The following is a 13,727-nucleotide window of genomic DNA, read 5'->3' as shown; positions in this document are numbered from 1 at the left end:
TAAGTAAATGCTCTCACATTACTACTAAATTCAATTTCAAGCCAGTTAGTGAACATCCTCTAGATGTGCTTTATTTTGATAGTCATAGTCCAGACAGAGACCAATTCTGATGAAAAATGTTCACTAAATTGGCATTTCGACCAATCAGCTCAGCTCTGAAAAAGATCTGATGTGAAAAGACTTGATGTGATTGGTCAAAAGACCAATTAGTATAAAAAATATCAGAATTGGGCTGCCTGTCTAAACCCAGCTATAGTGCAGCATCCTCTTCTAAATTAGAAGATTAGATGGTATTTACCCTCTGATGTACTCCCATCTGCCCCCAACAGTGACCCTCCCCTCCCCAGTCTGAGTGTAGACTGCTACTGCCCGATCCCACACCTGGGGAGTAGGAGTAGTACTGAGGCATGGCTGGAAAAGAGAAACACAAGACAATGGTTACTCTACTGTTAGAGAACAGGGCCATAGCACCTCCTATAAACTACATTTAGCTTGCAGTGTTTGGGAGTAGTGAACTACATGCAGAATATTCATATACTATTTACTTATCGCCAACATAATAAATGGGCACTTTCTCACACCACACAAAAAGAGTGGAAGGAAAAGGGCCACCCGTGAGGTCACCAAGGATGAACTAGTGCTCTTCTTCGGTATTATGGCGGTATGCAAACAAATTGTTACAGGTGCATGTGCCACCTAATGTATTGAATGTGTATCAGCCTACTATTCTTTAGTAGGAATTCATTACACTCTGAAAAAAAAACAACTACACGTACATACCCCAACCAGAAGCCATGGATTACATGCAACATCCACACTGAGCTAAAGGGTAGAGCTGCCGCTTTCAAGGAGCGGGACTCTAACCTGGAAGCTTATAAGAAATCCCGCTATGACCTCCGACAAACCATCAAACAGGCAAAGCTTCAATACAAGACTAAGATTGAATCGCACTACACCGGCTCCGATGCTCGTCGGATGTGGCAGGGCTTGCAAACTATTACAGACTACAAAGGGAAGCACAGCTGAGAGCTGTCCAGTGACACCAGCCTACCAGACGAGCTAAATAACTTCTATGCTCGCTTCGAGGCAAATAATATTGAAACATGCATGAGAGCACAGCTGTTCCAGACGACTGTGTGATCACGCTCTCCGCAGCGTGATCACACAGGTCAACATTAACAAGGCCACAGGGCCAGACGGATTACCAGGACGTGTACTCAGAGCATGTGCTGACCAACTGGCAAGTTTCTTCACTGACATTTTCAACCTCTCTCTGTCTGAGTCTGTAATACCAACATGTTTCAAGCAGACCACCATAGTCCTTGTGCCCAACAACACTAAGGTAACCTGCCTAAATGACTAACGACCCGTAGCCCTCATGTCTGTAGCCATGAAGTGCTTTGAAAGGCTGGTCATGGCTCACATCAACACCATTACTCCAGAAACCCTATACCCACTCCAATCTACACTGCTCAAGAAAATAAAGGGAACATTTAAACAACACAATGTAACTCCAAGTCAATCACACTTCTGTGAAATCAAACTGTCCACTTCGGAAGCAACACTGATTGACAATAAATTTCACATGCTGTTGTGCAAATGGAATAGACAACAGGTGGAAATTATAGGCAATTAGCAAGATACCCCCAATAAAGGAGTGGTTCTGCAGGTGGTGACCACAGACCACTTCTCGGTTCCTATGCTTCCTGGCTGATGTTTTGGTCACTTTTGAATGCTGGCGGTGCTTTCACTCTAGTGGTAGCATGAGACGGAGTCTATAACCCACACAAGTGGCTCAGGTAGTGCAGCTCATCCTGGATGGCACATCAATGAAGAAGGTTTGCTGTGTCTGTCAGCGTAGTGTCCAGAGCATGGAGGCGCTACCAGGAGACAGGCCAGTACATCAGGAGACGTGGAGGAGGCCGTAGGAGGGCAACAACCCAGCAGCAGGACCGCTACCTCCGCCTTTGTGCAAGGAGGAGCAGGAGGAACACTGCCAGAGCCCTGCCACAAATGTGCATGTGTCTGCTCAAACGGTCAGAAACAGACTCCATGAGGGTGGTATGAGGGCCCGACGTCCACAGGTTGGGGTTGTGCTTACAGCCCAACACCGTGCAGGACGTTTGGCATTTGCCAGAGAACACCAAGATTGGCAAATTCGCCACTGGCGCCCTGTGCTCTTCACAGATGAAAGCAGGTTCACATTGAGCACGTGACAGACGTGACGGAGTCTGGAGACGCCGTGGAGAACGCTCTGCTGCCTGCAACATCCTCTAGCATGACCGGTTTGGCGGTGGGTCAGTCATGGTGTGGGGTGGCATTTCTTTGGGGGGCCGCACAGCCCTCCATGTGCTCGCCAGAGGTAGCCTGACTGCCATTAGGTACCGAGATGAGATCCTCAGACCCCTTGTGAGACCATATGCTGGTGCGGTTGGCCCTGGGTTCCTCTTAATGCAAGACAATGCTAGACCTCATGTGGCTGGAGTGTGTCAGCAGTTCCTGCAAGAGGAAGGCATTGATGCTATGGACTGGCCCGCCCATTCCCCAGACCTGAATCCAATTGAGCACATCTGGGACATCATGTCTCGCTCCATCCACCAATGCCACGTTGCACCACAGACTGTCCAGGAGTTGGCGGATGCTTTAGTCCAGGTCTGGGAGGAGATCCCTCAGGAGAGCATCCGCCACCTCATCAGGAGCATGCCCAGGCGTTGTAGGGAGGTCATACAGGCACGTGGAGGCCACACACACTACTGAGCCTCATTTTGACTTGTTTTAAGGACATTACATCAAAGTTGGATCAGCCTGTAGTGTGGTTTTCCACTTTAATTTTGAGTGTGACTCCAAATCCAGACCTCCATGGGTTGATAAATTAGATTTCCATTGATTATTTTTGTGTGATTTTGTTGTCAGCACATTCAACTATGTAAAGAAAAAGTATTTAATAAGATTATCTTTCATTCATTCAGATCTAGGATGTGTTATTTTAGTGTTCCCTTTATTTTTTGAGCAGTGTATATTGCACTCCACACTGCCCTTTCACACCTGGACAAAAGGAGCACCTATGTGAGAATGCTATTCATTGACTACAGCTCAGCGTTCAACACCATAGTGCTCTCAAAGCTCATCACTAAGCTAAGGACTCTGGGACTAAACACCTCCCTCTGCAACTGGATCCTGGACTTCCTGATGGGCCGCCCCCAAATGGTAAGGGTGAGTAACAACACATACACCACGCTGATCCTCCCTCAACACAGGGGCCCCTCAGGTGTGCGTGCTCCGTCCCCTCCTGTACTCCCTGTTCATTCATGACCGCACGGCCAAGCACAACTCCCACACCATCATAAAGTTTGCCGATGATACAACAGTGGTAGGCCTGATCACCGACAATGACGAGACAGCCTATAGGGAGGAGGTCAGAGACCTGACCATGTGGTGTAAGGACAACAACCTCTCCCTCAATGTAACCATGACAAAAGAGATGATTGTGGACTACTGGAAAAGGAGGACCGAGCACGCCCCCATTCTCATCAACGGGGCTGTAGTGGAGCAGGTTGAGCGCTACAAGTTCCTTTGTGTCCACATCACCAACAAACTAACATGGTCCAAGCACACCAAGACAGTCGTGAAGAGGGCACGACAAAACCTATTCCCCATCAGGAGACTGAAAAGATTTGGCATGGGTCCTCAGATCCTCAAGAAGTTCTACAGCTGCACAATCGAGAGCATCCTGACTGGTTGCATCACAGCCTGGTAATGCAACTGCTCGGCCTCCAACCTCAAGGCACTATAGAGGGTAGTGCGTACGGCCCAGTACATCACTGGGGCCAAGATTCCTGCCATCCAGGACTTCCTGCCATCCAGGTGTCAGAGGAAGGCCCTAAAAATTGTCAAAGACTACAGCCACCCTAGTCATAGACTGTTCTCTCTGCTACCGCACGGCAAGCGGTACCGGAGCGCCGAGTCTAGGTACTAAAGGCTTCTCAACAGCTTCTACCTCCATGCCATAAGACTCCTGAACAGCTAATCACATGGCTACCCAGACTACTTGCATTGCCCCCCCCCACACACACACACATTTCACGCTGCTGCTATTCTCTGTTTATTGTCTTTACATAGTCACTTTAACTTTACCTGCATGTACATATTACCTCAATTACTTCGACTAAACGGTACCCCTTCACATAGACTCTGTACCGGTACCCCCTGTATATAGCCTCGCTATTGTTATTTGACTGCTGCTCTTTAATTATTTGTTACTTTTATTTCTTCTTTTTTACTTATCTATTTTTTACTTAACATGTATTTTTCTTAAAACTGAATTGTTGGTTAAGGGCTTGTATGTAAGAATTTCACTGTAAGGTCACCTGTTGTATTCGGGCGCATGTGACAAATAACATTTTATTTTATTTTATTTGATATAGACAGGTGTGTGCCTTTCCAAATCATGTCCAATCTGTTTTTGCTTTTTCATTATGGGGTATTGTATGTAGATTGATGGGAAAAAAACATTTATGTAATCCATTTTAGAATAAGGTTGTAACGTAACAAAATGTGGAAAAAGTCAAGGGGTCTGAATACTTTCCAAATGCACTGTATATGACAATTCCTAGGGTGCAAGACCACCTGTGTAGGTCGGAATATAAAGTTGCAATTTCTTTCAAAGTTACTCAAGTCAAGTGATTAGTCTCAAAAATGTGTTGTTTTGACTGAGAATTCTGAACTAAAACATTAAAAGTAAAAGTAGGCTATAGCTTGACGAATATATGCTTACCTCCAAAAGACCTATCCAGTCATGAGTGAAGATGCCGTTGGGCAGATAAAAGTGCGTGAACGTTTAGGCTACCTGAAACACACTCGGTAAAGTGAATCTGTCACACTGATATCAAAGCAAACTCTAATTTCGAATTTACACTCTAGATTGCCCTTTAAGCCAATCCAAATAGAGTATTCAACAATACTGGGGGTTCCATAAAACATCACAGTCATTTTAGACCACTTTGCATCACAAATTACAGTTAACCGGTAATGAACCTGCATTTTAGGGTGTGTTCGTAAATTCAATCTGGAGTGCCCTCTGGGCGTTTGTAAATTCAGAGCATTGTCAGATTGTCCATTCGTAAATTCAGAGAGTTTCTGGCCTTCCAACGGCAGTCAAGCATCAAGCTAACTGGCTAGCTTGCTAGCTATTTCCAGACACAAATGAGAGAACACCTCACTCTGACCATTTTACCCTCCTAGCAGAGCTGGTTAGGCTGTTTTCATGTTATCTAGAGCGTTGGTGACGGTACTGTGCTGCTGGCAACAATTTAATTCCGCTTTTTTGCCAATGTTTACTGACACCGGCCATATTCAACGGGTGTTGAGCATTCGTAAATTCATAAATTATTCTGCGTTCTGGCACATCGGAGTAGATCGCCAGAGTGAATTTACGAACGCACCATTAATGTTAAATGTCTTTAGGCTGCTATTATAAATACAGTATCAGTCAAAAGTTTGGACACACCTACTCATTCAAGGGTTTTTCTTTATTTTTACTATTTTCTACATTGTAGAATAATAGTGAAGACATCAAAACTATGAAATAACACATATGGAATCATGTAGTAACCAAAAAAGTGTTAAACAAATCAAAACATATTTGAGATTCTTAAAAGTAGCCACCCTTTGCCTTGATGACAGCTTTGCACACTCTTGATTGAGGTTTTGCTATATGTTGGGAATGTCACATATGGGTCTGGATTCGATGAGGTTAAAACCTGGGCTCTCAAGTGGCGCAGTAGTCTAAGGCACTGCATCTCAGTGCTCAAGGTGTCACTACAGACCCTGGTTCAATTCCAGGCTGTATCACAATTGGATGTGATTGGGAGTCCCATAGGGTGGTGTGCAACTGTCCCAGTGTTGTCTGGGTACGGGTTTGGCTGCGGTAGGCTGACTTGCATAGTTAAAAAATGAAAGGTTCAGATTATCCACAAAGGTCCAGGAGTTGGACAGGGTGCCCTCTGATGCACCATTTCATTTAGCAGACACTCTTATCCAGAGCAACTTACAGTAGTGAATGCGTACATTTCATACATTTTTTTCTCCATACTGGTCCCCCGTGGGAATCGAACCCACAACCCTGGCATTGCAAACACCATGCTCTACCAACTGAGCCACACAGGACCATGATGTGAGCCACAATACAATTGGACCAAGCTGTGTGCCCTGGGGGAGGCCACAAGAGAGTGCTTGGGATAGAGTCCTATGGTATCATGTCACCTAGCTCTGGTTTTGGAAAAGGAAGTAAAATGTCTCTGGTCGGACAGATAATTGCAAAAGGTTTCATTGCAATGGTGTGATCTACAAGATCAAAGGCCTTGTCAGGACGCAAGTGCTTCTGGTGTCAGCTGGTCTGCCATGCTTACAAGGCTTGTATTGTTGAGCTACCCTTGAAGCAGCTGAACTGTTGGTTGAAGATGTTCTTTTGGATATCCTGTGTTACCCATTCAGCAACAAAACCTTCACAATTCTGATGAATGACCTGGGGCTTTTCTGAACAGAGAGTTGTCTCATGTGCATGTCCCATGGTTCACCAGTAGGGAGTGGCATAGCTGGTAAGAATGCATGTAGGTCTGAAAGCTTAGTTGTAGTGATGATGTGGTGACAGATTAAAACTTGTAATTTATACACTCTTAGAAAAAAAAGGTGCTATCTAGTACCTAAAAGGGTTCTGTCCCATGGGAGAACCCTTTAAAAAAAGTGTTGGTTCCAGATAGAGGGCGACACGTAAAGCTTAATAAAGAGCAGTGATACTAGCAATAGCAGTGTGCGGGTTCCTTATTTTTTCTCATCTTGTTCAACTGTTACCATGCACCTGCAACAAAGATAGCTCAGATGTGAGTGCCTTTTGAATTTTGGTTCCAGGTAGAACCTTTTTGAGTTCCACAGAGGGTTCTACATAGAACCCAAAAGGGTTCTAGCTGGAACCAAAAAGGGTTCCAGCCCTTTTTTAACCCTTTTTTATAAGAGTGTAGCATTGGCAATAGCAGAATGCTTTTCTGGGTCGAGCGCGTCAACTTTGATGGAAATTGTCTTTTTACTGCTGGTCAGAGATTCAATTTGTTGGTACCATGTTGCTGGGTTCTCCCTCTTGATTTTCTGGATTTCGGTGTGGTAGAATGTTGATCTTGCTGCCTTGATCTCTCTCTGGGTTTTGTTCCTCAGAGCGTGCCATGAAGGCCAGTCTTTTTCACTGAAGGCTTTCTGTCTGCTTTTTATCAGCTCTTTGATTCTAGGTGAAATCCACTCCTTATCCTGTGCATGCATCCATCCACCTGTTTTTTGAAGTAAGCTGCAATGGCTTGATTTAGGGTGTTATAGAAGTTGTCTGTTTTCTGCTGTGTGCTCTCCACATTTGTTACTTCCGGCCATTTAAGAAGGGAAAGCAGTGGAGGATGCTGAGTGGAGGACTGCTCATAATAATGTCTGGAACAGAGTAAATGGAATGGCATCAAACACATGGAAACCATGTGTTTGATGTATTTGATACCATTTCACGTATTACGCTCCAGCTACTACCACGAGCCCGTCCTCCCCAATTAAGGTGCCACCAACCTCCTATGAGGGAAAACCACTAGCCACATCCTCTGATGCTTAACTCTTTCATTGGTTGAATTACTTTCTTGATGATTGTGTTAGTGACAGAACTACAATATTATGGTCACTGAGACCCAAAGGTGACATTGTTGTAGGGGTACTATAAAAGTCCGCAAAGTTGGTAATGACAAAGTATATGATGGAATTCTGTCTAGTTGGAATGTTAACAAATTGTTGTAATCCATTTCCTGAGAATAATCCAGACACACATTAACATGGTCAAAATCTCCCATAATAAGGATCCCAGCACCAATATACTTTGCTCTGATATCATCAAGGAGTGGAACCCGGTGTGGTTGTCTGCTGCAAAAGCCTATCAGTTAAAAGGACCGACGAGTTGTGCGTTCCGAGATGCCGTTCTGCCCACCACTGATGTACCACATTATTTGCCTGTTTGCCATTCTCCTCTGACCTCTCTCATCGACAAGCTGTTTTCGTCCACAGGACTGCTGCTGACTGGATGTTTTTTTGTTTGTAGCACCATTCTCGGTAAACCATAGAATCTGTCCTGCGTGCCCAGGAGGCCGGACTTTTCTGAGAAACTGGAACCGGCGCGATCATACCATGCTCTAAGTCACTTAGGTCACTCATTTTGCCCATTCTAACATTCAATCAAACAATAACTGAATGCCTCAATGCCTGTTTGCTTATCTGCCTGCTTTATATAGCAAGCCACAGCCACACTGTCTGTTGGAGTGAACCATTTTGACCAACTTTTATTGCTTTGAAAGTCATGCCACTGCAGTAGGCCTATTGTCTTTTTTTGCAGTTAATTCTATATGTTTGGCGAGATTCCAAGTATTTTTTATTTTACTAGGCAAGTCAGTTAAGGACAAATTCTTATTTACAATAACAGCCTAGGAACAAATCCAGACAGAAAATATTTACGCAAGAAGCAGTCATTTAGTAAGTTCACCATTCTGCTTGTTCCAGGGCAGAACAACATATTTTTACCTGGTCAGCTCGGGAATTCGATCTCAGGGGCAGAATGACAGATTTTTAAGCTGTCAGCTCGGGGATTTGAACTAGCAACCTCTCGGTTACTGACCCAATGCTCTAACCACTAGGCTACCTGCCGCCATATACTAAACCTGTCCTCCATTGTCTTTTTGTGTCGGACTGAACAGAGTCATTTACCTGTGATATTCATTAAATAATAGTACGGCCTCTTGTGCCTTATTGCTTATTACAATATCCATTTTCCAATATGAGTTGGATTAAGTTGCCCATTAGAAACATACCTACCTAGACCCCACTCTTCTCAGTGAAGACAGAGAAGGAGAGGTTTGAGGACACATGCCCTGATTCTTGAGGGGTCTAACAAGTTACACATGTGCTATACCAAACCCTTTGGTGGTGATTAAACAGATCCACTGATCTGTTGTTTAGCTTAATAGTTATACCATTCACCAGAGGCAGATGTCTCATATCATATGTACCCAATAGCATGTAGGCCTAAGCCACTGCATATGCATAGAATGAACCCAACTATTTCCCGTTGTGTGAAATGGATGCACATTTTCATACAAGAAAGACTTTAAACATAATCTTAGTAAGAAAAACCTCAGTAAGAAACATGTGATATGAAGAAGTGACAGCAGCACAAAAAAATGACACCACATCAGACCAGGTGGAACATACTCATCTAATTCCTTTATCGATGGCCTTTGCATTACAAGGACAACTTCCCAGATTCAACCTAACTATTATATATTACTGTAATATTACTACTCTAGACTGCTTCACTGTGTTTGCATGTCATTGTCCTCCAAATGTATTTCCCCCTGTTTAATCTCTGTTAAATTGAGTGGTCTCCTCCTGCAGTTTTGTATTATGGCCACTAGGTGGTGTTTGTGCTCTACTTGTTTACGAAGAACTCATTGCACATCACTGTGAGGCAGGACACGAGGGTGACATACTCCTTGAAGTCAACAGTGTTGTCTTTGTTAGAGTCCAGGTCCTTGAAGATTCTGTCAACTGCTGACTTGTCACTGGCTTTCTGAAAACAGACAGAATGCAGAAGAAAGAAGGGGGAGCTTAACAAGAAAACTGTCATGATTGCTCTATCTGTTTATTTTGATCATGGAGACACTTTGCTGCATTTCTGGCCAAAGGTGATATACATCTCAGTGAATTTAAATATTTTGGGATGCCATTGCTGGAGTTAGCAAGCATTGTTTATTTGAGCTGTATTCAGAAATGGACCCAATCTTTCCGGCATTCCTATTTTTCCCGACCCAACGGATCTCGGAAGAGAGAGCACTGACCCAGCCTCTAGAGCAGGGGGTGTCAAACTCACTTCCTGGAGGGCCCTCACCTGGATCTCTCAGTCTTAATTTAAGGAAATAACACAAATCTGCAAACACATGGCCCTCCAGGAATTCAGTTTGACACCTCTGCTGTAGTGCAACAACAAAAAATCTCTTCCCAGATCATTAGGAATTGTATGCTCAGTCTCACTCACCCCCAGCATCTCCCCTAGTTCAGCCTGGAGCAGCTCTTTCAGCTCGGCCTTGCTGAGGGTCAACTTGTCCCCCTCCTTCCCAGAGTACTTGTGGAAGGAGGTGATGAGGAGAGACATGGCCTGCTGGATCCCAGACATGGTGACTATAGTTGAAGGGGAAAACAGAGAGGGACACAGAACCTAGTGAAGCACTAAAGAAAAAATATTTCTGGACATTATTGTTCTTGCTCACTATAGGTAAGAATATTATTTGTCCGTTCTTTCACTCTCAAAGTATGAAAACTCAATTCGGTGGTGCATTAAACCATTTCAATGAATTCACTGAAAGCATATGGTTGTTGCATTGCATGATACTGTAGCTTCGTCATCATAGAATTTGTCTCTAGTGTATTTTCCAATTAAAGGAATCAAAATAAAACCTGGTTTCCTCTGAGCCCATGGTAGCGCCCTATTCCCTACATAGTTCACTACTTTTAACCAGAGCCCTACATAGTGAACAGGGTGCCATTTGGGAGGCAACCATGGTCTCTACCACAGGTTCTATGGTGAAAAACACAAGCACTGTTATGGAAACGCCATGCTCTCCTGGTAATTAACATGGCTCCAGATGAGGAAACATGTAAAGGTCTGGGCAAATCCCGTCTGTGGATTACTCTTCTACTGAATAACACCCCACCATATTTTTCCATATGCTGTGTGTTTTCCCCAAGTGTCACTTCTTTAATCTTCTTGTCTTCCTCTCTCTCTGTGTGTGTGTGTGTGTGTGTGTGTGTGTGTGTGTGTGTGTGTGTGTGTGTGTGTGTGTGTGTGTGTGTGTGTGTGTGTGTGTGTGTGTGTGTGTGTGTGTGTGTGTGTGTGTGTGTGTGTGCGCTCTTGAGGATGTGGCTGAGGGAGCAAAGGGTAGAGTCAAGGGAATGTTAGCCAGATGAGACAGAGAGAGAAGGAAATAATGAAAGAAGGGAAAGTAAGGAAAAGGGAATGAGAATAGGAGAACCACAAACTGCTGCGATATTACAACTACTGACTAGTACACACAGCGATAAGCTAAACCCAACCTGTCCTCTGCAATGCAAAACACATTGGTACAGAATGACTGGTTTGCAAGCCTCAGTTACAGAATCAATTCATCATAATAAAATCAACCACATTAGGAACTAAAGAAGGACATTTTGTTTAAAATTGCAAAACTCTGAAACAGAAGTCAAGTGAGCGAAGGGTTAAATCCAAAAATCAAGAGAAAAATGTAAGTGCACAAAACAAAACATACTAAACAGGGATAACATTTAAAACCACTGCAGTAACATTGAAGTTTAAACATTAGGGAGCACAATTAAGAAAACCAAGATTAAAGTTACTACTCACCGAGATGTAGAAAGAATTGTAGGGAATGAGAAAGCAAAGGAAAAAGTGAGTGTATGGAGAGAGAGAGTGAGAGAGTGGTGGAGGTTGGGATGTAAGGGATGTTTTATGCATCACCACACCCTCCATCCCTCCCTCTTTTGTTCCTTACATTCTCTTCCCCCTCGCTCTTTCTCTGGTACATGAACTATTTTACTCTTCAACTATTCTCTTCATTCATTTATCATATCCAACCATTCTTTACCCTTGACTTTAGATGCAATACATTTAGAATTCACTGCCCTTCTCACAATACAGGCGAAACAATGCATTTAGATTAAGCTTACTTTGAGCTTATGACCAGTATTCTTTAGTTGTATTGTACATTTACAGAGAATGGATTTGTTTAAGAAATAATTTGATTGCAAAGTATTAAAGCCCATAATGGCTTCCAAATAGGCCTACTGTTTTAACTTGTTTATAATGAATTAGATGATGCTAACATTGAATCTGCCAACTCATATGTCTTAATGCACTGCATTACGTACAATACGTTATTGATACTGTGCACGGGTGGTGTGGTTAACATACAGTGTAATGTCCTACAGACTTGTATTACATTGTACTTATGGATAAGAGAAACACACTCATAAATATACTGTTGTTTACATGTAATATGAGTGCCATCCAAAAGTAAAGGTAGCACATTGCAAAGTAGACTTTATGAGAAAACATTTCACTTATTTAAGTGTAGTATGGCAGCCGTTCTTGAATTTAATTTCACCACAGGTCTCCGTCCCAAATGGCACCCTATTCCCTACATAGGATATGTGTTTGACAGAGGGAAATGAACATAGCTTCACACCCCTGCTTGTTTGTGTGAGTCATGCAGTATCATTTATATAATAACATGTCCCAAAAGCCTGCAGTTTCCTTGGTCACGATTAACTTCAGTCACAAGTTAGATTCTTAGATGCACTTATAGGAATTGCTTCACAACTTGGCCAACATCTTTTACAAAGCTTTTAACTGGGAGGCATGGGCTGTATTGACTGGAGGAGAATAGTCTCTGTATCAATAATGTAATTGATTGTGATTTGTATCAAATGTAAGGGCATAAACATAAACCCTGTAAAGCATAGACTTGTTTAGTGCCATTTTCATCACATTTGAGTGTGTGTGTGTGTGTGTGCCTTGTTACAATTATATGATGAGGTAAACTGTAATAAACCTAATACTACTGTATTTACAGAGCAGAAAATAGTATTTACTCACCAACACATATTACGTCATTTCTGTACTGTAGCACTTTTTGCAACCTTTCGTTTATCTCTGCTGTTAATTATACAAAGATATGCCACACATATACACACACAGTCAGTCCTAGGCAGTGTCCCTGTCCCGTGCTCTTTCTTTGTTGCTTTGAGCAATTTATTATCAACTTCATCTTGTGATACCCTTCTTAAGCTTGCAAGAAGAATAGACACCCTGACTCAAACACTATAAAAGATTCTAACAGATTATTGAGTTCAGCATTTCGAGTCAGACGTCTTCGTCAGGCTCTTTTACTGTAAATCTTGACTTGGAGACAGAGAAAGATGGTGCATGCTTTGCGTACCACTCCCATAACTCCCTGCCTTTATACCTAAAAATCTGTATCTAGATTACTGTGTGAGGGGCTGGTTCCCCTTAAAATTAGTTCTGAATGTGTATGTCTGTGACTCAGTCAGGAAGCTTAATGTGCATGTATAGTAGTTCCAGTCAAGCTCTGCAAATGGAGTTCCTCCTGACTCACTTCATAAACCTGGGAGTGTTATGGTATTGAGTGGGTCCACTCTTCCTCCACAGCGAATGAATTCCACATTTCTGAGGTTGGGATTGTGACTCACTGACATGGCCATGAGCAGATGAGTCAGACAGGAGCCTGACTGAACATAATGATAAACATCTCGGGACCAGGGTCTTCTCCACCATAGCAACCAATGCAGTCTTGGTGCTTGTGTGTATGAGTGTGTGTGGTCTATGGTTTAATAAGGATCGGACCCTTTTTTTCAATTTTCGCCTAAAATGACATACGCCAATCTAACTCAGGACCTGAAGCAAGGATATGCATATTCTTGATAACATTTGAAAGGAAACACTTTGAAGTTTGTGGAATTGTGAAGTTAATGTAGGAGAATATAACACATTAGATCTGGTAAAAGATAATACAAAGAAAAAAAACGTTTTTTTCCCCATATTTTTTTTCAGCATCTTTCAAATGCAAGAGAAAGGCCAAAATGTAATA

General features: G+C 42.9%; 1 protein-coding gene across 1 annotated transcript; it reads right to left on the bottom strand.

Moving 5' to 3' along the window:
- Positions 1–9,269: 9,269 nt before the first annotated feature.
- Positions 9,270–11,573, bottom strand: LOC106588176 (ictacalcin). The gene is made up of 3 exons (XM_014176900.2): positions 11,465–11,573; positions 10,103–10,245; positions 9,270–9,637 (listed from the first exon to the last, which is right to left on the bottom strand). Exons 2-3 carry the CDS (start codon positions 10,238–10,240, stop codon positions 9,497–9,499), a joined length of 279 nt encoding a protein of 92 aa, XP_014032375.1. The 5' UTR covers positions 10,241–10,245; positions 11,465–11,573; the 3' UTR covers positions 9,270–9,496.
- Between the last annotated feature and the right edge of the window lie 2,154 nt (positions 11,574–13,727).

This window comes from Salmo salar, chromosome ssa27 (genome assembly GCF_905237065.1).
Source record: "Salmo salar chromosome ssa27, Ssal_v3.1, whole genome shotgun sequence".
Lineage (NCBI taxonomy): Eukaryota > Metazoa > Chordata > Actinopteri > Salmoniformes > Salmonidae > Salmo > Salmo salar.
Note: the sequence above shows the minus strand (reverse complement) of the source record. Positions and strands in the feature narration are given on the sequence as shown.

Coding starts and splice junctions, on each gene's coding strand:
- LOC106588176 (XM_014176900.2), bottom strand. CDS start 10,240: ATGTCTGGGATCCAGCAGGCCATGTCTCTCCTCATCACCTCCTTCCAC. Junction 9,638..10,102: donor AACTAGGGGAGATGCTGGGG/GTGAGTGAGACT, acceptor GTCTGTTTTCAG/AAAGCCAGTGACAAGTCAGC.